This window comes from Accipiter gentilis, chromosome 8 (assembly GCF_929443795.1).
Source record: "Accipiter gentilis chromosome 8, bAccGen1.1, whole genome shotgun sequence".
Taxonomy (NCBI): domain Eukaryota; kingdom Metazoa; phylum Chordata; class Aves; order Accipitriformes; family Accipitridae; genus Astur; species Astur gentilis.
The window spans coordinates 43,204,157-43,226,877 of NC_064887.1; the positions used below are offsets into that span (position 1 = coordinate 43,204,157).

General features: G+C 66.4%; 3 protein-coding genes across 3 annotated transcripts; 1 reads left to right on the top strand and 2 right to left on the bottom strand.

Moving 5' to 3' along the window:
• Positions 1-1,990: 1,990 nt before the first annotated feature.
• NR2F6 (nuclear receptor subfamily 2 group F member 6) lies at positions 1,991-10,081 on the top strand. The gene is made up of 4 exons (XM_049808793.1): positions 1,991-2,440; positions 5,831-5,925; positions 7,314-7,838; positions 8,373-10,081. Exons 1-4 carry the CDS (start codon positions 2,172-2,174, stop codon positions 8,645-8,647), a joined length of 1,164 nt encoding a protein of 387 aa, XP_049664750.1. The 5' UTR covers positions 1,991-2,171; the 3' UTR covers positions 8,648-10,081.
• Positions 10,082-10,842: 761 nt separating this feature from the next.
• Positions 10,843-18,794, bottom strand: OCLN (occludin). The gene is made up of 9 exons (XM_049808880.1): positions 18,713-18,794; positions 17,577-17,622; positions 16,456-17,173; positions 15,086-15,244; positions 12,494-12,657; positions 12,195-12,383; positions 11,938-12,109; positions 11,637-11,678; positions 10,843-11,472 (listed from the first exon to the last, which is right to left on the bottom strand). Exons 3-9 carry the CDS (start codon positions 17,152-17,154, stop codon positions 11,371-11,373), a joined length of 1,527 nt encoding a protein of 508 aa, XP_049664837.1. The 5' UTR covers positions 17,155-17,173; positions 17,577-17,622; positions 18,713-18,794; the 3' UTR covers positions 10,843-11,370.
• A 797-nt stretch (positions 18,795-19,591) lies between these two features.
• OCEL1 (occludin/ELL domain containing 1) lies at positions 19,592-21,296 on the bottom strand. Its single transcript, XM_049808390.1, has 5 exons — positions 21,210-21,296; positions 20,630-20,793; positions 20,314-20,485; positions 19,888-19,938; positions 19,592-19,711 (listed from the first exon to the last, which is right to left on the bottom strand). The coding sequence occupies exons 1-5, from the start codon at positions 21,294-21,296 to the stop codon at positions 19,592-19,594; spliced, it is 594 nt and encodes a 197-aa protein (XP_049664347.1).
• Positions 21,297-22,721: the final 1,425 nt, after the last annotated feature.

Genomic DNA, 22,721 nt, shown 5'->3' on the forward strand with positions numbered 1-22,721 from the left:
TTTTTTATAGCCAGCCTGCTTTGCTTCGCCTTTCCCTTAACCCCCCGATGGAGACGCCCGCCCCGGCGCGTGGGTTAGGAATGCCAAAGGACGGTGGCACGAGGCACCGCGAAGGTCCCGGCACCGCTCTGTCCGAGCCGGTCCCTGCAGCGTAGGCATCTCCGCTTGCTCCGCTCGGCATCGGCATCCTCACCCGGCCCGAGCTGGGAGCGCAGCGTGGGGTGCCCCACAGGGACAGGCCTGCCCCGAGGGCACGCCGAGGGGGACACACGGGTGCGTGGGGACCCCAGCCTGCCCGTGCCCCAGCTCCACGCCCTGCCTGCCGGACTTCGCCCCCAAAGTCAAGGTGAAAGGTGCGCTGCCGGGAGACACCGGGGCCGCCGCGGCATGGCCGGGAGGAGAGTTTGGCCCCCGGGGTGAAAGGCGAAGGCAGGGCGATATCGCAGGGCTGCTCCCGGGTCAAGCACCTTTCCGCACAGTTTATTTCTTCGTTAATGATTAACAGGGTGGCAGCAGGCGGGCGCTGCGCACCCACAGCCGGCACCCCAGCCCGTCCCTTCTTGCAGGGGCCGCCGACAAACTCTTACGGGTCCAACTTGATTAACCACATTACAAGCGGATTTTATGGGGCTGCGGGCAGCCAGTCCCCGGCCGCATCCAGCCCTTCAGCCCGTCCCAGGGTGGTGGCACCCAAGGGACCCCGGGTGCCACAGGAGCACCCCACGGCACGGTCCCGGCCCTCGTGCTTCGCACGAGATGGGGAGCCGCGGCCTCGTGCCGCTTGCAGTAATTAAAGATCCCGCTGGGGCTGTCGGCAAGAGGAGGGGATTGCCGATGCCGACGGCTTGGCCACGGGCCAGGCGTGGGGAATGGTTTTCCCATCCTCCCGCCGTGGCCCCCGCAGCCCCCAACGGCACCGCACCATATTGTGCCGCGGCAGCCAAACTGGGCCGCAGCGGGACCGGGACTTGGTCCCCGTCCCCAAGGGCAGCGCTCGGCGGTGAACGCGGCCGGGGGGCTTCCCGCTGCCGCACCTCGCGGCTTCGAGGTCGCTCGCTGGGGGGAACGGGCCAAGGACCGCAGCCGCGCCGTACCGGCAGCCCCCGGCACGCCGTGGCCCTGCACGTGGGGCCGCCCGACCCCGGGGCCAGCGAAGGGCTCTGGGTAGCCCAAAGGGCAGCGGGTGGGCCACCTCCAGCCACCCGCCTCGGTCGCCCGAACCACCGGCTCCTGCCAAACCGCATCGCCCTGCCCGTACCCGGCAACCTCACCGGGACCGTGCCCGGTTCCGCCACAACCGGTACCACCGGCCCAACGGTACCGCCCAGCCTCTGCCCTGCCCGGCTCCGGCTCCCGACTCCGGCTCCCGTGCGGCCGGGCCGCTCGCCCGGTTCCTCCTCCTCCTCCTCCTCCCCCCCAACCCTTGCCCCCCCATCCCTCCTCCCCCGGTTCGGCGGGGCCGGGGCCGGGGCAGGACCCGGCGGGCGGCTGAGCGGAAGGGGAGGAGGACGGGGAGGAGCATCCAGGGCGGCCACCGCGGCAGCGGCTGAACTTTGCTCTTTCGCGGGAGGCGGGGAGAGCCCCGGGGCTCGGCGGAGCGGGTCCCGCCGGACCCGGACCGGGCTGCATGCAGCGGCGGCGGCGGCGGGGCCCGTAGGGGCGAGGGCGGGCCGGGGAGCGCCGCCTTCTTCTCCTCCTCCTCCTCCTCCTCCTCCTCCTCCTTCCCTGCCGGTGCCGCGGAGCGGAGGAGCCACCGGGGGCGGGCAGCGGCGGTCGGCCCCCGCATGCGGCCGAGCCCCGGGGCGGCCGCCGCGCCCGGAGCCGCCGCTCCCCGCGGGGGGGATGCTCCGCGCCGCGCCCCGCTCCCGCCGCCGCAAAGTTTCCGTGGAACCCCCCCGTTAACGTAGGGGCGGGGGGGGGAGGGGGGGGGGAGGAGGGAGCCGTGGGATAGGGAAGAGGCGGGGGGAGGAAAGGAAAAAAAAAACCCCAAACCAAAAAACCCCCCTAAAAATCCCAAACCGGCCGCCACCCCCCCCCCCCCCAAAAAAAAAAAAAAACAACCAAAAAAAAAAAAACTTGCTCAACTCGTTCCGGGAGGCGCCGGGCGCCGCGGACCGGGCGCCGCTCCATGCGGCGGCGGGGCCGGTGCTGAGCCCCGGGGCCGCGGAGCCATGGCCATGGTGGCCGGTGGTTGGGGCGAGCCCAACGGCGGCGGCGGCGGCGGCGGTAACGGCGGCGGTAACGGCGGGGAGGAGGCGGCGTCCCCGGCGGGCGGCGGCAGCGACGCGGAACACGGCGAGGAGGAACGGGCCGGTGCCCCGGTGGACTGCGTGGTGTGCGGGGACAAGTCCAGCGGGAAACACTACGGGGTCTTCACCTGCGAGGGCTGCAAGAGCTTCTTCAAGCGCAGCATCCGCAGGAACCTCAGCTACACCTGCAGGTAGGGGCTGGGGGAACCGGGGGGGGGGGTCGTGGGGGGGGGGGGGGGTGCAGAGCCCTGGCCCGATTTGCAGCCCGAAGGGTGACCCCGGTGCGGTTCTGCAGTGGCCCCCGTGCAGCTCCACGCCGGCCCCGCTGCAGCGCTAACGGGGAGGAGGGGGGGGCCCGATGCGGCCGCACCGTGGTCCTCGGTGCAGCGTGGGGTCCCTCGGTGCGGCACCGGGGGTCCCCCGGTGCTCCGTACCCCGCAGAAGCGGCCCCTCTGCCCGGTACGTCCCCAGCACCCCCCAGGAGGGACGGATGCTCCGGCCGCCTCGTCCCCCTGGGCCGTGGGGCACAGCCGGTGTCCGGGCCCTCGTCATCGCCGGGCTCTGCTCCGGCATTAATTACCGTTCCAGGCTAATGCCTGAAAACGCGCTGTGGTTGTGAGTCACTTCGGTCACGGCCGCTCTACCCGGAGAAAACACCAGTGCGGCAGCGAGTATAATTTTAACCGGAGGTGTCAACAGCCCGGCGTGCTGCGGGCGCTGATCCGGTTGAGATGCCGGGGAGAGGGGCTGCAGCCCTCGCCGGCCCCCCGTGCTCGGGCCGGCGTTGCAGGAGATCCGGGCCCACCAGCAGAACCGGGATACGACCCCTGCGAAGTTTGGAGCTGCAAATAACTCTAGAGTTTCTGTTGGGCTCAAAACGAGCGTCGGGCTGGCTGGCACGAGTGGGGGACCCCCGGCTCTGGGCTGTTCCCAGGGGTGTAAACGTGTATACAGGGGCTCGCTCACAGCTCTGGATCCACGTGCAAGCATTTCCAGCGGCGTTTCTTAAAGCAGTGAGGGTCCTGCGAGGATGGCACCCGCATCCCAGCCGCGTGGGCACCCCGCAGCCGGGCTGGGAGCAAGACACCCCCCCCCACCCCCCCCCCCGCACCCCGCTTTCTGCCCACCCAAGGGGGGCCGCCTGCTTTGAGCTTCGTCTCGTGGTGCTGAGATGCCACGGGGAAGGAAGGGACAGAGCTGCTCCTGCAGCGGGAACCATCTCCGAGCCGTCTTGCTCTCGTTTGGGCGGCCTAGATTCGTCCTCCCCCGTGCGCAGCATCTCTTCTCCCGGCAGCTCCCGGCACCGGCGCTGCCAGGTCCCGGCTGACGTCAGCCGAGCTGCTCGTGGCCGTGGAGCGGGGCCCTGGAGCTGCCGGCGTGGGGCAGGGTTCGGTTCCCGTTGCCCCTGGTCCTGCAGCACCCTCCCCGTCGCCTGCCGTGGATGCAGCGTGTGCGGATGCAGCGTGTGCATCAGCCCTGGCCCTGCCTCAGTTTCCCCATCTGATCAGCAGGATCCGATCAGCAGACTCAGCCGAGAGGCTGCTCGGGATTAATGATTTGAAGATGGCGAATACATATGGCTTTTGAGAAATTCCAGTTTCCTGGAACAAAGGAAAGGCCAAATCTGGGCTCCCCGGGAGAGGGACGGACTCTGCGTCCCAGATGCCGCTTAGGTGCAGGGGTGATGGAGGGGCTTCGCCCAGGCTGTGAGCATCCAAGATTCTATCCTGCGCTTGTCACTGGTATCTGGGCACCTGCTTCAGATGTCTGGGGGGCTTTTTCCCCCCCTTTGTGCTGGGAAGTGATTTGGTGCGATAGAAAAATGTTGGTTGGTTTTCTGAGTAGGGAGTAAAGTGTTGGAGGGGCCAGGAACAATGCTCCCCCGGCAGCCCTGGCATCTGCTTTGTTCAAGGAGTCAAAAGCAGCATCGAGCCAAGATTGCTCTAATTTGAATATTAAAAGTGAGTTGGATTCAGTTTAGTTCTTGCACTAAATAATTACATGTTCTAATTACATAATTAGCACAGTATACGCCTTTTGTATTCTCACAGTTTCCCAGGTCGCTGCAGCCTATCAGTTGGGAAACTTGCTATGAGCCGCTGACGGGAGCTGAGATGATTTTTGGGTTTTCCCGGTGCTGGGGACGGTGTCCCGAGGCCACGGTGAGGGTCAGCCAGGCCCCTGCCGGGAGGTTCGGCCACGGTGCCGGGAGCTTTGCCCCTGCCACGGTGCAGGCAGCTGATGAAGATGTAATCTGACGTTTTGATTAGCTATCACTTCTCCGCTGGAATAACTTTTTATCAGCAACACGTTTTAAAATGTGCTAAGCGCAGTGGTGATGTTCGGGGTGAATTAATTCCGGTTTGAGCGCGGTGGGAATCCCTGCCTGTCTCGCCTCTGGAGTCGTGTAGGGATGAGGAGATTCGTGTCAGGATTCCCAGGCAGAGCCGAGCTGCTGCCGGATGCCGGTGTGCCCCAGCCCTGCCTGCGCTTTCCTGGCTGCTGCTTTATATGCCTTAATTTATCGCTGTTTTGCCGATAACCCCTTTTCCTCCTTGTTTGCCGTGACAGCCTTCGGGTGGGATGCGAGCGCCCGGTGTCACCCGTGCCCCGCCGCATCCCTCAGCTGTGCGGGGACCGTGAGCGCGAGCGGCCCCTGGGAATTGGGGCTGAGGGGTTTGGATGCTAACGATGCCGTTCGGGAACGTCTTCCGCAGCCTGTCCCAGCGTGTCGCTCCCCGCGATGCTGCAGAAGTAGAGGTTGGCGGCTGGCTTTGGTGGTGGCCGGTACCCTGCTGCATGGTGCAGGGGCTACCCAGTGCCCGTGGCTCCTTGCCCAGGGCAGGACCCCCTGTGCCGGGGGGTGGGCACGACCCCCTCGCAGGTTCTGAGGTTTCTCAGGGGGGGAAGCATCCCTCTGGCCGGTGCAGACCCCACACCGGGGGTGGGGGCACGCGCACCGCTGCTCCGAAGCCGCCGGGTTTTGCTTTGCCACGCTCGCGGAATCCGGTCGAGGCCAGACCGGAGCGTGGAGGATGCGGGGCCGTGACGGACGCCGGCAAGCGCTCGTGCCCGAGGGGTCACGGGCTCAGCACCGCGGGGGCAGCCCCGGCCCCGTAGGAAATAGTTGAAATTCCTTGAAATTCCTCGCACGTCTGGTGGGGAGGCCGGGGGGCCGCTCCGCCGCTTCCCCCCCGCCACGTGCCGGGACACGGGGCGTCGCTCCCCGGCACCCGTCCCTGTGTGTCCCCGAGGATGGGAGCCCTGCACCCTTGGGGGTCTCTCCAGCTTTCCTACAGCCCTGGGCATCGCTGGCGAGGCAAACTGGCAGCCCCTGCTGTAGGAAATCGCTCTGTTTCCATAGCATCTGCGTTGCCGCCTGGGAGCGCCTGTGTCTGCACGCCGGGGGCCGGCGTGGCACAGCCGCGGCCGGTGAGGAGGGGGCCGCGCTCGGAGGCGAAGGGTTTTGCCCGAGGGCAGCGAGGAGGTGGGTGGCCGAGCGGCTCGGCGGGGTGCAGGGACCCCCCGGTGACATCGCGTCGCTCTTCGCCGGCACCTCATCTGCCCGGTCCTGTCCGCAGGTCCAACCGCGACTGCCAGATCGACCAGCACCACCGCAACCAATGCCAGTACTGCCGCCTGAAGAAGTGTTTCCGTGTGGGGATGAGGAAGGAAGGTAACGCCGGCGCCGCGGGGACGGGCACGGTTCCCAGGGGGTACCGGTGAACCCCACCACCGCAGCGTGGGGCTGCCGGTGCCCGCTCTGCTCCTGGGCTCCCGGTGCTGCCGGTGCCTGCTGCAGCCGGGCACTCCCACCCCTTTGGGAACCCTGTTTGCATCGAAACCCCCCGTTTGTCCCCCCCTTTTGGGTTTTTTGGGGGGTTTTTTGTTGTGGGTTTTTTTTTGTTCTCCTTGAATTGCCCTCGGTGCCGGCAGCACAGGTGGTGTTTGTTTGGAAAAGCCGGAGCCTTGAGCTGATAAGGTGACACACCTGGAGCCCGGATGGCCTCAGCGCCCCAGGCGCGGTGGAGGTCGGCTGGGACGGGCTCCTGGCACTGCCGGAGCCAGGCAAATCTCCTGGCCGCTTTCTGGTCACTCCCCATCACCCAGGGGTGTGAACCCCAAATGCTTACCGGGCTGCTGCAAACGGGAGAAAGGGTTTAGCCCAAAATCTCAAACCCCCGTGGCAGGATGGGGCTGTGCCAAGGCACGCGCGGGGATGGAGGTGCCGGGGCTCAGCGTGGGCTCTGCCGCGGTGCCGGGGCTGCTCGGCGGCAGGTGGCATTAATGCGAGGAGCAAGGGGAGAAGGCTACTGGAAGCAGGACAGTAATTCCCTCCTTTCCAGAGGAGTCGAGATGGCATTATTGCCACTTAGCATGATTTAGAGCTCTCATTTAAGTGGCTCATGAACAGCCCATAAATTAATTACTAGGGACTGAGCAAATAGTGGGCGCTAATGGGAGAGGGGGGGAGCTGAAAAATGGCTCTCCCTGAATGCAATTAGGAGGGGGAGTGCCCCAGGGTTAACGACGCTTCCAAGATGGACGTTTTATTTGCAAATAAATGATTGCTGCCATGCAATGACCTTGGGTAGCAATTGCCCTGCTCCGCTGCAGCTGGCGTGGGGGGGGGCCGTGGTGCCGGCGGGGCACCCGGTCTGGCACGGCATGGCCGGAGCTGCAGCCGCTCCTGTGCCGGGCCCTTGCAGAGGAGGAGGTGGCACGGCTGCTGTCCCAGCCCGGCTGCTGGTCGGAGGCCATGGCCAAGCCACGGTGCCGGCAGCCTGGGAGTTGCTGGTGAATCACCAGGATGCTAAATAGATTAGTGTAGCTCTCGCAGGCAGCTCGCCGGCGGGCGCAGCGGGCGGCACGCACCACCTCCCTCTCCCCGAGCGCCTGAAAGCCGCCCATTGTTCCCCTGGGGTGGCAGGATCCGGCCCTGCCGGGGATGCCGGGATGCTGGGTGGGTGGTGGGAGCATCCTCGTCCTTCCTCGCCGAGGGAGCGGGATGGGGGATGCAGCGGGATGCAGAAGCGAGCAGACACCTCCTCTCCTTCCCTCCAGCCGTGCAGCGGGGCCGGATCCCCCCCACCCATTCCAGCACCAGTCCCAACACCATGCCCAGCGGGGAATACTTCAACGGGCAGCCGGTGTCGGAGCTCATCTCGCAGCTGCTGCGGGCTGAGCCGTACCCCGCCGCCCGCTACGGCTCGCAGTACGCGCAGCAGGGCAGCGTCATGGGCATCGACAACATCTGCGAGCTGGCCGCCCGCCTCCTCTTCAGCACGGTGGAATGGGCCCGGAACATCCCGTTTTTCCCCGAGCTGCCCGTCTCCGACCAAGTAGCCCTGCTACGGCTCAGCTGGAGCGAGCTCTTCGTCCTCAACGCGGCACAGTCGGCGTTGCCGCTGCACATGGCCCCGCTGCTGGCCGCCGCCGGCTTCCACGCCTCCCCCATGTCGGCCGACCGCGTCGTCTCCTTCATGGACCAGATCCGCATCTTTCAGGATCAGGTGGAGAAGCTCAACCGGCTCCAGGTGGACTCGGCCGAGTACAGCTGCCTCAAAGCCATCGCGCTCTTCACGCCGGGTAGGTTGGTGCCGCGACCGGGCTCTGTCCCCATCTCTGCCCCACGCGGTTGTAAGCCCCCAGGGAGTATCTGTCCTCGCCTTTCCCTGGGGTTTTGGGGCCCAGAGAGCATCGCGTGGCTCTTGGGGGAGATGGCAAAGAGTCCTCGTGCCCTGGCACTTCTCCGCCGTGGTTTGCAGCATCTTGGCTTGTCCGTCTGGGTACAAGGATGAGCTTCCTCGGGGCAACAGGAGTGAGAGCTGCAGAAACACAAATACCCCGCCGTGTACTGGGGGGTCTTGGGGAGCCCCGTCCCTCGGTCCATCTATGCCCATTTAATGCCACAGAAGTGCCTGGTCCTTCGTGGCAGGGACAAGCCTGCAGCAGCCCTTTGCAGCCGGAGCGGTCCAAGCCATGCTCCAGCTGCAGCTGGGTGCATGCCCTAATTCAGCGAGGAGCGTGGCCGTGGCAGCTGGTTAAGGAGGAGGGGGGGCTCGCTGGGGATATCGGGGGGGCTCCAACCGCTGACCCCTCTCCATCCCATCCCTCTCGTAGATGCCTGCGGCCTCTCGGACCCGGCGCACGTGGAGAGCTTGCAGGAGAAGGCGCAGGTGGCCCTCACCGAGTACGTGCGCTCGCAGTACCCCTCGCAGCCCCAGCGCTTCGGCCGGCTCCTGCTGCGGCTGCCGGCTCTGCGAGCCGTGCCGGCCGCCCTCATCTCCCAGCTCTTCTTCATGAGGCTGGTGGGGAAGACGCCCATCGAAACACTAATCAGGGACATGCTGCTGTCCGGGAGCACCTTCAACTGGCCCTACGGGACGGGGCAGTAGGGGACAGAGCCTCTCCCCCCCCCCCCCGCCACCGGGGACACCCCAGCGACCCCCAGCAGCCGGACCTGGATTCCCTCCAGCACCCTGAGACGGTACCGTCCCCGGGGAGCCCCGAACTGCACCGGCCCCCCCCCCCGGCCCCGCAGCCGTCTTGTAGCTCGTCCGTCCGCCGCAGCGGTGGGGGCTGCTCCCCCTGAAAGCAGTGGGGTCGCGGCGTTATCCTCCTAACCCCGAAGGTACTGGCCGTGCCGCCACTGCCGGACGCTGAACATTCCTGTATGCCCCTGAAGCGGAGGTCCCTGGCCCCCCCCGGTCTCCTCCGAGGACCTCGGAGCATCCCCAGGGCTGGTCCCTCGCTCTATCCCGGTGTCGGAGCCGGACTGGAGCCTGGGGAGGGGGACGCTGTCCTCTGGCTGCCCCTCCAAATCTGAATTTCAGATGGCAGAGGCTCGGACAGGAGGTGATGGGAGGTGGGACCGGCCAGGCTGGGATGTGGGGGGGCCCCTGGCCATGCAGAGCCCTTCTCTGGGGGGTCCTGCTGCCTCTGCCCCCCTCCTCAGTCCTGGCAATCGTGGAAAAAGGGTGATTTGAAGCCCCTTTGTGCCCTGCCCAGGGGCTGCCCCTGCCTGCTCGGGCCGTATCCAGCCTCAAGGACTGAAGGGCCAAGCTTGGAGCAGCCCCTTTTTTGGGGACCGGGCTCATCCGTGCCTGGTCCCAGCCCCCCCTCCCTGCACTTTCCACTGAAGCATCTCCACTGTCGGGACACGGGGAGGGGTACACGGGGGGGGATGGGGCTTCACAGGAGGGAATGGGGGTACAGGGGAGGAGATGGGGGTACACAGGTGGCTGACTGGGGCCATGCACCGTGCACGGGTGCAAACCAAGTGGTCCTTTTTGGGTGCTGCACAGCATCCAGCCCAGCCCTTCTCCCCCGGGCTTGTTCCCTGCTGCCTCACTTGGTGCTTTGCCCCACCCTGGGCCAGATCCAGCACCCACCACCATCCCCACACTGGGGGAGATGGGTGCCAGCATCCCCCTCCCCATGCTCGCTATGTTCCTGTGCCTCATTTTTTTTTTTTTTTTAAAGCTAGGTTTGGGGGAGAGAGGAGATGTTGGGGGGGACCAAAATCAGGCTGGGAAGAGGTGATGCTGCTGGGGGGGGGGTGGTCCTTGTCCCCAGGGCTGAGCTGTGCTGGATGAAGGGGCACATGGGGAGGGGAGGCAGAGCCACCTCAGAGGGATGGGGGATGCCCCATGGCATATCCCCCCCCCCCCCCCCCCCCGGGCTCTGCTTCTCAGGGGTATCCACCATGCAAACAGACGGAGGCAGGATTAGCCGGGGATTTGTCATTTAGATTGATTCACTGAAAATATAATCCTTGTTCAATGATACTAAACAAATTAACTGAAGTCAATAAAAGATGTTTCTTACAATGCCAGGGATCTGCTGTGAGTAGGGAAAGGGGCTTATCCTGCAGTGATGCTGAAGCCCACCCTGGGGTGAGGGGGCAGATGAAGTAGAATGGGAGATAGAGTTCAAAAAAAATTAAGCCCCCATAAGGTATCTAAAATTGGATGGGTTTTGGAAATCCTGGGGATTTGGGGGGGGGGCCTGGATGATGTTCTTCAACACAGGGCGGGTCCCTTGGGAATAAATTGTGTTGCCTGCGGTCTGCTAGGGAAAGGATCAGCAGCATGAAGGAAAGCAGGAGCCAGCGCAGAGGTTAGTACCTGGTCTTTGGGGGGGGGGGTTGGGGTCCCCTCTCCCAAGATGAGGGGGTTTGGGGGTGCCCCCCATCATGAAGGAGCTGGGCGTGGGGTGCTGTGTTTGTCCTGCATGTGTGGGATGCTGGGGTGTCTGGGCTGCATCGGTGGCTGGACCAGCCTTGAGGAGAGGGGGATGCAGGGGGGGGTCCCCAGTGTGGGGGTCTAGGCAACATAGGGGCTGCTGCAGCCCGGGGCAGGGCTTGGGGGGGGGGGGGGGGCGCTGCTTTGGGGAACTGCAGCTGCTCCCCACAGCACACACAGGGGTGGGGGTGCAGGATCCATGCAGCACCCATCGCACTCAGGGCTTGGGGCAGGATCTGTGCGGCCCCACAGGGATGTCGGCTCCATGGGCACCGGGAAGCGCCGTGGCTGTGCCAGGGTGACCGTGTACGGAGACAGCCCCCCGCATCCAGCCCGGGCCACCCACCCACAGCTCCGCAGTGGCCCCTTTCCCATCGGCACTGCTTTAAAATCAATAGATACAGTTTATTTCTTTTTTAAAAAAAAAAACAAAATTACACAGTTTCAGCCAGTTCCTTAAAAAATATCGCCCCTGCCCAGGGCTGCTCCCCCAAGGGCAGCCCTGGGGGCTCAGGGGGATGTGGGGCTCTGCCCCGTCCAGCCTGCGCAGCACATCCCTGCCAGCACCGGGCTGCAGCCACGGTTTGGTACCCCAAACTCAGGGTCAGATGGGGGCTGTGGACTCTCCCCAAATATATTTACAGCAGCAGGAGGGGATGCAGGATAGGAAGGCACAGGGAGCCCTCGCTCCAGCAGCCCCCTCCGACCCCACACCCTTGGCACCGACATCACGGGGTGGCTTTGAATCTTGGGTTTGGGGTTTTTTTTATACAAACAAAGGTACAAAACGCACCAAAGTCTTTGGAGGAGTGGGTGAGGAGCAGGGAGCCCCTCGTGCCCATCTTGCCATGGAGGAGGAGGGGGGTGGGCACAGGCTACCCCCGCACCTTGTCGTAGTCGCTCACCATCCGCTTGATGTGGAAGAGTTTGTTGCGCAGGGTTTTGGTCTCCAGCTTCTTCGTCTGATAGTCGGGGCTCTGAAAGGCAGCACAGGACCCGCCTCAGCTGCGTGGGCTCTGGGGAGGGGGCTGCAGCCGGGGGGGGGGGCAGTGGGCACGGTTTCCACCTCCCCCAGCTACATCGCACCAACCCAGTCCCACTTCAGCTGGAAACTGAGACCAGCTGCGCTCCGCACACTCACCCGCTTTAGATCCTTCAGTCTGTTGTACTCTTCTGCAACGTCCTGCGAAGGGAAGGGGGTGGGAGGGGGTGTCACGGCCGGTGGGCACCCCACGGGGACAAGTGCTGCCCTGCAGCGTCCTGAGTCCCCACAGCGTCTATTCCTTATCCACCACAACATGCATCCCCGATGCCCTGCAGCATCACGAGACCCCGCAGCATCCCGAGACCCCGCAGCATCCATCCCTGACCCCACTGCAGCATCCATCCCCCCCGCGTCCCACAGCATCCCAGTGGTCCCACAGCTCCCGGAGAGCCCTGACCTGGTACTTGGGACTGTCCTCGGAAATGCTGTCGAGCTGTTTGCTGAGCTGGTTGAGGCGGTCGTTGACGCCGTCCATCTCGGCGCAGAGCTGCTTGTAGCGCTTCAGGTCCGTGTCAAACTCCTGCTTGTACTTCTGGCGGGTGCCGTCCGAGGTGATGGGGGGGTAGAGGCTGCGGGAGAGGGGCAGCGTCAGCCCCCAGAGAGGTGGCTCTGGGTGCTTGGGGGCTCCCAGGGGTCGCCCCCCCCGTCCCTTACCTGGCCCACTGGTCCTGGTCCCGCTCATCACCGGACTCCACGGCTGTAGTATAGTCAGTCTCGTACTGTGACTCGTCCAGCTCGGGGTTGCGCCGGCGCCGGCGGCCACGGCGAGCGGGGGGCTTGGTGGGCTGCTCCAGCGCCTTCTCCTCCGCCGGGCTGGGGCTGACCACCCGATCCGGCTGGTCACTGCGGGGGATGCGGGAACGTCAGCCAGCTCGGCATGGTGGGGGAAACGGGTGCCCAGGGTCCCCCCCCCACCCCACACCGAGCCCTTCCACCCCTGCCTGGCCACTCACCCCCGGCTGCTGTAGGTCCCCGAGGGGTAGTACCCGTTCTGGGGGGGGTAGCTGTAGGAGGGTGGGCTGTAGGGCGGCGCAGCGATGGGGCTCGTCGGCTTCTCCGAGTAGGCGAGCGTGGCCGTCTCGTCCTGCATGCTGGCCCCATCCGCCACGTTCTTCACCTGGAGTAGGATAGAGGTGCTCAGCCGTGTGCTGGGACGGTGGGGACACTCGCCCACCCTCGAGCAGAGCACGGACCGTGGCACATGGGGACACTGGTCTCCATCCCACGGGGTCGGAGACACCCCGGAGCAGCCGCTGCAATCCTGCCTGGGGGTCCCGGCAGAGCTGCAGCGGGGCATCCCGCATGGCTACGGAGAACAGGATGGGTGGGCAAGGGATGGGGGACCCCGGTCGGGCAGACCAGCGTTTGGGGAGGGGGGAGGCTGCAGCACGTGCCCCAGAGAAGGGCCCACAGACCCCAGTGGGCAACACCGCCCCGCGCAGACCCACCACAGGGGTCCCCTTGGGAGACAAGCACAGATGGACACACAGCTTTGGGGGTCCTGGCACCCTGCTCTGCACCCCCAGGGTGATAACCCCCTCAGGCTTTGCCGGGGGCTGCACAGTCACCCCGTCCAGCATCGCCGACCCCGGGACCCTCACTGCTGCCCCAGCAGGGCCAAGGCTCCTCAAGGAGGACGTGGGGCGTCCGTCTGTCCCTCCCTCCGCCTTCCTTCCTGGCCTTTGTGGGTTGTTTGTGTCGGAAGCCGGTCCCTTCCCCGGGATGGTGACCCTGGGGAAGTCAGCTGCGAGCTCCGGCCGGCGGAGCGACTTCCTCCGGCACTTCTCCCACCCTGACTAATGAAGACACGGTTAATTGGGGGCCACTCTTGGCCCCGCTCTGCCTGACGGGGCCACCAGGTGAGACGGCCACCGGCAGCCACCAAGCATGGGGACAGCCACGTCCCCGTGCCGCGTCAGGACGGAGGCAGCGGCACCCGGCAGCTCACGCCCGCTCGAAGGTCACCCGTTTATCTCAGTCGGGACCGTAAACAGGGAACGAGACGTCCCAGGAGGGTTTCACACCCCGGTACCTCCCCACAGCTGCATCCCCACCTAGCGGGGACGTGTCACCCGTGGGTGAGCCCACCCAGCTGGGACGGTGGCACCCGGCAGAGCAGGGACCCCCCCCAAGGGGCAGGTGAGGGCAAGGGGGAGCCCGGGTGCCCCCCTGCCCCAGCCGGCCCAGCCCCCAGCGGGCCAGGAAATGCTTTGCAAGGGAGGGACTTTTAACAAAAATAAATAAAGGAGAACAAAGGTATTTCTGCAAAATGAAAAATAAATATTAGACCTACACACAGAGCGAGGCGTGGGGAAATGCGCATGGAGCAGAGCCGAGCTTTCTGGGGCTTGAGAGCAACTGTCGTGCTCGACTCTGGGTTTGCATTGAAGGTTTGGGATAAACGTGATAAATGTCCCCATCCCAGGCTCCAGTGGGGACCCTGGCCTCACAGGGATGGGGATGAGGATGGGATGGGGACGGTGACAGGGATGCAGGTCCTGCCCGCGCAGCAGTCCATTGCTGCCCCAGCTCCTACGGGGGCCTGGGCAGCCCCTCCTCGGCCGGGGGCACGGCAGCACCCCAAGAGCCACAATCCAGGGCAGGGGCAGATTTCAAAGGCTCCTTCCCCATGGGATGCTGCAGAATTCCCGCACCATCCCCAGGCACCGGCTCCCACGGAGACACCGGCTCGGAGAGCTGCAGAGCAAGGGACAGGCCAGGCCACGTCCCGACACGCAGTGGGACCACGCTGGGACCAGCACCTCCCTGGGGCCGAGGGGGCTGAGGGGCAGCGGGGGGCTCCCCAGCATCCCTCACCCAAGGGACACAGGCTCATTTGAAGCCCAAACGGTGCCGGTTCGGTTGCTGCAAAGCCCCTGTCTCCCTCCACGGCAATGGGGTGGCACAGCCCCGCGGAGCCGAGTTAATCATTGCCAAGATTGAAACCAAACGGTGTCAACGGGCAGAGTCTCATGGCCGGCTTCCCCGAGCACGGGGCAAGCAAAGGGGAGAGGAGCCAGAGCCTCGGTGTTGTTCTGGCACCCGGCCCATCAGATCCCACCCTGTTTGTCTTTCAGGGAGCTTGAGACCAGCTCGCCCAGCCCAGCACCCTGTGCAAAGCCTCACAGTGCCGGGGAATGGTACCGGCTGGGAAAAAACACAGTGCCTAAATGGGGTGACCGGGAGGGACCCGGCGAGCACCGGGCACCGCGTCGCACCGGTGGCAATAACACCACACCCCGAGAGCTGCCCGCTGTGGTGTGCAAACACGCCGGGACCAGGCACCGGCTTGGCACAAGCCAGGGAGAAAGAAGGTCCTGGCACAAAGCAGTGGCTGGATTTGGCTCAGCCCCGGTGCCGGGAGAAGCCCCAGGGTCCCCACACAGCCCCTGTGCTCGTCCCGGCACATCCCGGCCCAGCACCGCCTCGGGCACGTCCAGCCCTGCTGGTCAAAAGCAGGCAGGGAGGATGCTCGGGGGGAGGCGGTGGAAGACCCCCCCAGCCCTGGGTGCCCACCGGCACCCCCAGCCCACGCTCAGACTCACCCACTCCTCCACGTTGGGACCCTCCTGGACCACCGGCACCTTGTCCCAGTAGATGTTTGGTTTCCCATACTTCCAGATTTTGCTCCGCGTCTTGTGAGCGAAGAAGCAGATGAGGCAGAGCAGAATGACGATGAGGAACCCGCAGACGATGGCCACGGCCTGGGAGGGCGGAGGGAGGGGGCTCTCAGGGTGGGGGTACTGTGGGGCTGCAAAGACCCTGTCCTGGGGGTCCAGGTGCCCCGCACTTCCCTGGGCTGAGCGGGAATTGCTCCCCTCGTCCCAAAATCCTCCTGATGTTGGAGCCCCTGCCAAGGCAGGGGGAGAGGGGCAGGCGCCCCCCATGCCCGGGCAGTCAGGATGGAGCCCATCAGGGGTTCAAGAAATTTTGGGGCCAGCTCAAGCAATGGGGAGGGTGTTTGATTTTCCCACAGGGACAGGACAAGTTTGGGGCTCAGGGAGCAGCAGGGAGCTGGCACCCTCCAGCACCTGTGCGCAGCACCCCAACCCCACTGCCGGCTCGACCGTGGGCCAGCTCCTGCACCGCGCAGCCGGGTCCCTGCCCGGATGGTTTCCCATGAGCCAGATCCCTGCAGCTGCACTGAAACTGGGGCCGGGTGAGGACGAATTAGGCCACGCTTGGCCTTTGCATGGAGCAGGAGCAGCACGGGTGCCGCAGCTCCCCCCGCTCAGGGCACAGGAATGCGGCACGGCCAGCCCGGCCGGATGGGAACCGGCAACGCCAGTCCCAGCCCATGTGCCACGCAGGTTCCCCACTGGCCTCAGCCGAAACTGGGGCTGATGAACTTTGTTTTGAGGGCTCTCGCTGCCCCACTGACCTGTTGGGCTACCGAGCCAGGCTGGCAGCATCATGGGTGCTTGGGGAGAGCTGGCACCCAGCTGGCACCCTGACCCTGCACCCAGCCTGGCACATGCAGCCCGCCCCGGCCCCAACCTTGCTCAAATACTTTTACGACCGGGGAGACCAAAGTACCAGAAACCGGGTCTGTGCTGGGACGACAGCCCATCCCCTCCCCGAAACTTCCCAGCACGAGCAGCCGGCTCACCCCAGTTCCTCCCGGAGCCCCAGCTCACTCCGGCAAACAGCAGGGCTGGGATCCGGCACCAGCAGCCACCCCCTGTCCTCCACAGCCACAAAATGGTGACCGGTACCACCCAAAAAATTAAAGACGGAGGGGAAAACCCCGGCTGGCCGGGGACCCGGCGCTGCACACCCATCCCAAGGGCAGGACGCGTGGTGGCCGATGCTCTCCCTCCCGCGCTGCCCTTGCTCGGCATCACGTTTGAAGGAGCGCAAGGGGTTTGGGCTGCTGGTTTGGCTCGGGGCAGGGGGGTCTGGCATGCACCCTCACCTCCTGGGGGTCCACGGTGCAGTAGTGGTAGAGGTACTGGTTCAGGTAGTTGTTGCTGCTGTATATCTGGCTGCACATGGTCAGCAAGGGGTTGTAGTAGTAGCTGCCAGTCATCTGCGCCTGGGGGTTGACGCCCACGATGTAGACGATGGAGGCGATGAGCATGATGAAGGCCAGCACAGCGGAGACCACGATGACCACCAGGTAGAAGCGACGGGAGCGAGAGCCGCTCGACTTGCTGACGCTGGCAACGAAGAGCCCCAGCTGGGCCAGGAAGCAGAGCACGGCTACGGCGATCATGAAGCCGTTGGCCGCCCGCGGGTTGGTGACCCCGCCGTAGTAGCCCCCGTAACCGTAGCCGTAGTTCAGCCCGCTGCCGTAGTAGCCGGAGCCGTAGTAGCCCCCCAGCCCGTTGCCATAAACCCCCCCAAAGCCGTAGCCGTACTCCCAGGCCAGGGTGGAGGCCACGCAGGCGAAGATGGCGATGCAGAGGAGGATGACGATGGCCTCCAGGATCCTCACCACGCCGGGCGGCGAGGTCCACTTGTAGAAGTGCTGCGGCACGTCCTCGATGTAGTAGGAGCCCGGCGGGGGCGAGCGGGCACCGTAGTCGTAGCCGTAATCGCCCGTGGGCGGACCGTAGCCCGTGGGGGGGCCGTAGCCCCCGGGGGGGCCGTCGTAGGACTTCTTGCTGAACATGGTGGCGGCGGCGGAGAGCCTGGCGGGGAGATGGACGGAGCCGTCGGAGCTGATCGTGCACCGGGAGGTGCCGGCGCCGGCACCGCGGCCGTGCGAGGCGGCACTGCCGGGCGTCTACGTCTCCGTGCGCCGGGCAGGGACTTTGGTCCCCCGTCACCAGCCCGACGGCACCGTCAACAACCGCCCGCCCGTGCCCAACACCACGCCACCAGAGTCACCGCCGCTCATGGGGAAACTGAGGCACGGGGAGAAGTGACTCACTGAGCATCTCCCAGCAAAAGCTGCCAGGTCGCACCCCAGCCCTGCCCCACGCACGAGACCCTGCCATGCCAGGCCTCCCCGGCCCCCCCAGCCACGGCCAGCAGACACCACCTGAATGAATTGGATTGTTTAAATTCTAATTAAAACAGAAAACCTCTTACCCAAGGCTAGTGCTAACCCCGAGGGTTCCTCCGTAAGCAGATCTGGCTGGATTTAAAAAAAAAAGAATAACAATACAGGGCACATTATTAGCAACCCCAGTGCAAAGTGGCAAATTGGGTTTCAGAAATTTGTTTTTTTCAAAACTGACGCAGAGACACCCCCCCCAGCCCAGAGACCCCCATCACGGAGCGGGGAGCAGCGTGGGGGAAACCTGAACCCTCGTGGGAAACCCAACCCGGCCGCCCGCTCCCGGCGGTGCCAGGGCTCAGCGGGCAGGATCGGGCCCTTGGGGTGGGGGTCTGCAGGGGGGTTGGCACCCCTTGACCTGCAGCAAGGGTGGGCACCGGGGGTCTGGGGTGCAGCCGCCGTCCTGGGGGGGGGGTCTGGGGCAGCACCTCCCTGGGGTGCCCAAGCCAAACGCGCCCCCCCCCCCCCCCCCCATTTCAGGGGGTCCCAGCCAGATTAACCCCCGGGGCCGCGGTCTGACCCCCCCTGCCCCTGCGGGAACCCCCACCTGAGGGGCCACCGGGGCAATGGCAGCACCGGGGACCCCCCACACACTCCCCCGAGCGGGGCTGGGGGGGGTCTCGGGCTCCCGGAGCCGTAACCCGGGCACAGCGCCCCGGAGCCCCCCGGTGCCAGCGGGGAGGACACGGGACCGGGGGCTCCGGGGGTCCCTTCCCCGCTGCGGGGGCACCGGGTGCCCCGTTCCCCCGGGAGAAACCGCCGCTTCTCGCCTTCCACCTGCCGGGGCTCCGGCTCCGGGAGCACCGGTGCCGGTGGGGATCCCGGTGCCGGTGAGGAGCCCGGTACTGGTACCAGTAGCGAGTCCGGTGGGGACCCCGGCGCCGGTGGAGAGCCCGGTACCGGTGGGGACGCCAGTACCGGTACCGGTGGGTACCCCAGTGGGGAGCCCGGTACCAGTGGGGAGCCCGGTACCGATACCGGTACCGGTGGGGACCGCGGTGCCCGCAGGGGCAGCGGGAAAAGACAGAGACCCCCCCCCCCCCCCGTGCGCGGCGGGGAACGGGGACCCCCGGTGCACCCTCCCGTACCGGGAGCTCGCTCGCGCCCCGGTACCGGTACCGGGGGTGGGGGGCGGGAGGGGGGTCCCGTCCACCGCGGAGCCACTCACCTGCCCGCACCTCCGCCTCTTTGTTCACCTTAAAATGGCAGCCGCGATCGGCGGCACGGCGGCGGCCGGGCGCTGCTGGAGACCGGCCCCGGCCCGGCCCCGGTTTCCGCCTCCGGGGAGGGGTGGGATGGCGGAGGCGGGGGGGGGGGGGGGAGCAGGGCCGCCCCCCCCCCCCCCCCACTCCGTCCCACCGCCGGCTTTCAGCGCCGCAGCCCGGGCGGCTCCGTCCCGGTGCCACCGGGGGGGAGGTCGGTTAAATTGCACGGGGGGGGAGGGAATGAGGGGGCGCGGGGGGGGGCACCCCCCGCTGGGGTCCCGAAAGGTTTTGGGGTCGGGGGTCTGCTCTGCCCCCTCCCCAGCACCCACCCCACCCCACCCCCACCTTGTTTTCCTGGGGACGGGAGGGTCCCACGGGTGCTGGGGTGGGACGCGTTCGCTGGCTGCCCCAGGGTGCGCATTAAGACCCCCCCCTCAAAAAAAACCATCACCGTGTTTTATTAAAACCAGTTCTGGCCAATTCTGCAGCAGTAGCACCCACTGCCCCGGGGTGGGTGCCCCCCCGGCCCCCCCAATTCACATGGGGTAACGTGGGGGCGCAGCCAGGGCTTGGCTCCCACGCAGGGACAGGCAGCACCCACCCAGCGCCCAGGGCAGCTCCCAGGGGACCCCAGACCCACGAGGCTCCCTGGGACACAAAGCACCCAGAGGACCACAAAACCAGCAGCCTGTGGGTTTGTTCTCCGTGTCCGGGGGGGTGCAATGGCTGGGTGGGCTCCAGGTGCATCCCTGCAGCATCGCCACCCCCTCCCCAGCACCCAGCCCCTGGGGTCTCCCCTGGGGTCATCGTCCCACGGCGTCGGTACCGGCCGGTGCGCAGGCTCAGAAATAGACGGCGCTGTCGCGGGCGTCGCGGTCGTACTCCTGGATCCGCGCCTTGATGTGCGTCAGCTTCTTCTTCAGGTATTCGCAGCGCTGCTGCTTCTCCAGGAAGGCCGAATCCTGCCGGCCGCACCGTGCTCAGCCGGGAGGAACCCTGCCACGGCACCGAGGTCCTGCGGTGCCCTGGGGACCCCCCCCCCCCAAGCATTGAGGAGGGGGGAGAGGCACTGTGGGGAGGCCATGGGCTTGCAGCCCCCCAGCCCAGGGAGCAGAACCCGAGCCCTTCCCCTGCTCACCCTTTTCTTCCTCACATATTCATGCCAGACGTGGGCCACCTTGCTCCCATCCTGCGGGGCAGAAGGACACGTCCTGGATCCCCAGAGCGCTCAGCCTGGCCGAGCACGGCCCTAACGAGGCAGCTGGAGCTAATGAGCATGGGGGGGCTCCAGGGCAGCCAGCCATCTTTCATGCCACAGAGTGAAAACCTCTCCCAGGGTGTAGCCGAGAAATGCTTGTTAATTTTCTAGCAGCTGCCCGATGACTTTGAGCACGGCTCGTGTCTCTCAGCTGCAGAATCCTGGGTGTCTGCACGTCCCCTCCTGTCCCCCCCCCGCCCCCCCCAGGCTCATCCCCAGTCCCTGCAGAGACCGCCCAACTCATCGCACCCAACGCTGCTCGCAAGACACATGGTGCCCACAGCCGGTGCCCACCAAGGGACCCACCGTCCTGCTCGTGGCGTGCCAGGGCAGCCGGCCCATCGCCGCCTCCATCTCCCCCAGCCTCCGCCGTGCGGTGCGGACCTCCCCGAGCAGCTCCGTGTATTCCGCCAGCTGGTCCTGGAAGACGCCCTTGTAGCCCTCCCGCTGCCGGGGGCTCCGGATCGCCGGGTACTTTCTGCACCGCCACGAGGCCACGAGGCTCAGGGTGCGGGAGGGAGAGCCCGGGCGGGCAGGACCCTCTCGGTTGGGTGTCGGGGGTCCCCGGGGTTCTGTGACACCCCATCCTGTGGCCTTCCCCGTCCCCATGGGAGTCACTTACACTACGTAGTCTGGGACAGCACGTGGCCGGGGTGCCAGCCCCGGGGGGACGGACCTGGCCCCCGGCTTCTTGCCCTCCTCGGCAGTGGGGACCCTTCCTGAGGATCTCCCCGATGGCATCACCTCGTCCTCGAAGACGACGTGCCTGGCTCGGGCTGGCGGAGGCTTCAGGAGGCAAAGGAGGGGTGTGAGGCTGCACGACCCCCACACTATACCGGGGGGGGCACGGAGCAGGGGGGGGACCTCCGCGGCTGTCCCCGCTCCTGGAGACCTCCGGGTGCTTCCAGACCACCTTGCACCTCCACAGCCAGAGGGACAGGAGGCTGCCGGCCAGGCAGAGCAGTGCCGTGAGGAAGAGGAAGATGAGAGCGGCTGCCTGCATCCCCGGCCAGGCGGCAGATGCCGGCGAGGAGGGGGCCGTGGCACAGCCCCAGGAGGATGGTGGTGAGCAGCCAGGCCAGGCTGGCTGCCCCCAGCACCCCCCCCCCCCCTCCGGTCAGGACTTCATGGAGGCAAAGCGGGGGGCGAATGCCTCCAGCCCAGCCTGGGGGTCCGGCACCCCCCCCCAGCCAGGTCCATACCCGGCAGCCCCGGCTCTCCGGTGGGACAGGTGGGCTCGGCCGTCGGCTCGCGGCGGCTTCGGGGTGACGGGGGTCCCCTGGGTGCATCCGGCGGCTGCTTCGCTTCCCCACCTCCGGGCTGAGCCCCGCTGGAGGAGAAGCCCCAAGATGAGCAGGGATGGGAGCAAACCCCACGGCAAGCCGACACAGGTCACGGTGCTACCAGCCCTTTTTGCGTGCCTCAGTTTCCCCCATGGGGCACGCATGCAGCCTGGCCCCAAGCCACCTTCCCTCCCCATCGCTCACCAGGGATTTACAAGTGGCCACTGATGTGGGGACCCGGCCGTGAGCTCTGACCGTGTCCCGGGATGTCACCTCCCCACTGTGAGCTGCTCCTGGTGCATGGCTGCCACCCCACCCTGGTTCCCCACAGCCTGGGCTGGAAATGCCCGTGGGTGAGTGGGAAAGCACCCACTGGTGCTCCCAGTACCCAGGCTGGGTGGGAGCAGGGACCAGCTGGAGCCCCTCCGGGCAGGAGGATGGGAAGGGTCCCCACTGCATCGCTTCCAGCCATCCCCACGACCACCAAGGACCCCGCAAGATGCTGCTGGACTGGTGTCAACCGGACCAGCCCCGCTGTGTCGCTCCCGAGCTCCGTGTCGTCCCCCCTGTCCCCATGCCAGCCCCTGCAGGACAGCGTCTGGCCCCTGAGCCCCTGCCAACGGCGTTACCTGCCCGTCTCATGGTGGGACACGGTCCTGGGGCTCACCGCGACGTCCCTCAGCCGCTGCCCACCACCACCAATGCCCACCACCGCCCGCCACCACCGCCCGCCACCACCACCGCCGGGCACCAGCAGTTAAATATTAACAGCGCCGCGCCGCCCCGAAGCGTGGCACGGGGCCCTGCGTGGGCAGAATCCGGCCACTGCCCACCCCAGCCTCCCACCCTGGCTCCCACGGAACCTTCACCCTGCCCGGTGCCCGCCGAGGGCCGCATTCTGCACCCGCCTTCTGCAGGGCCCCAGCACCGGACCCCGGTTTTGGCTTTGCAAAATTTTTGGCTTTGCTTTTTGAGCAGCACCGACATCCCGGGGCTGCGTACGGGGGGAGCCCGGGTACCCAAGCACGGCCAGGGATGCTCTGAGCCCAGCCCCATCACCCCCCCCCCCCCATTCCGCTGCTATGAGCCCCCCACAAACCTTCCCCAGTGTCAGCAAGTGGGGGGGGCTGCAAGCTCCCAGCCCTCTCAGTGTCCCCCCCCGGGGGGTTTGAAGCCCCCATGTCAGCCCCATCCTCCCCCTGCAAGGTTCCCGGGATGGGGGGGAGCCTCTGCAGTGAGGGGAGCTGCAAAGATCCCCCCCAAGAGCATCCCCCCACCCCTCACCACCCCCTCCACCCCAGGACCCCATCCCACCCCTCCCGCCGGGCAGGGGTCCCGCTGCCGTGAGCAGAGAGCGACGCGTCCAGTTCAGCCTCCTTTAATGTGCGCCTCAGCCCCCCCTGCCCCCACCCCCCCACCCGAGGGTCCTGG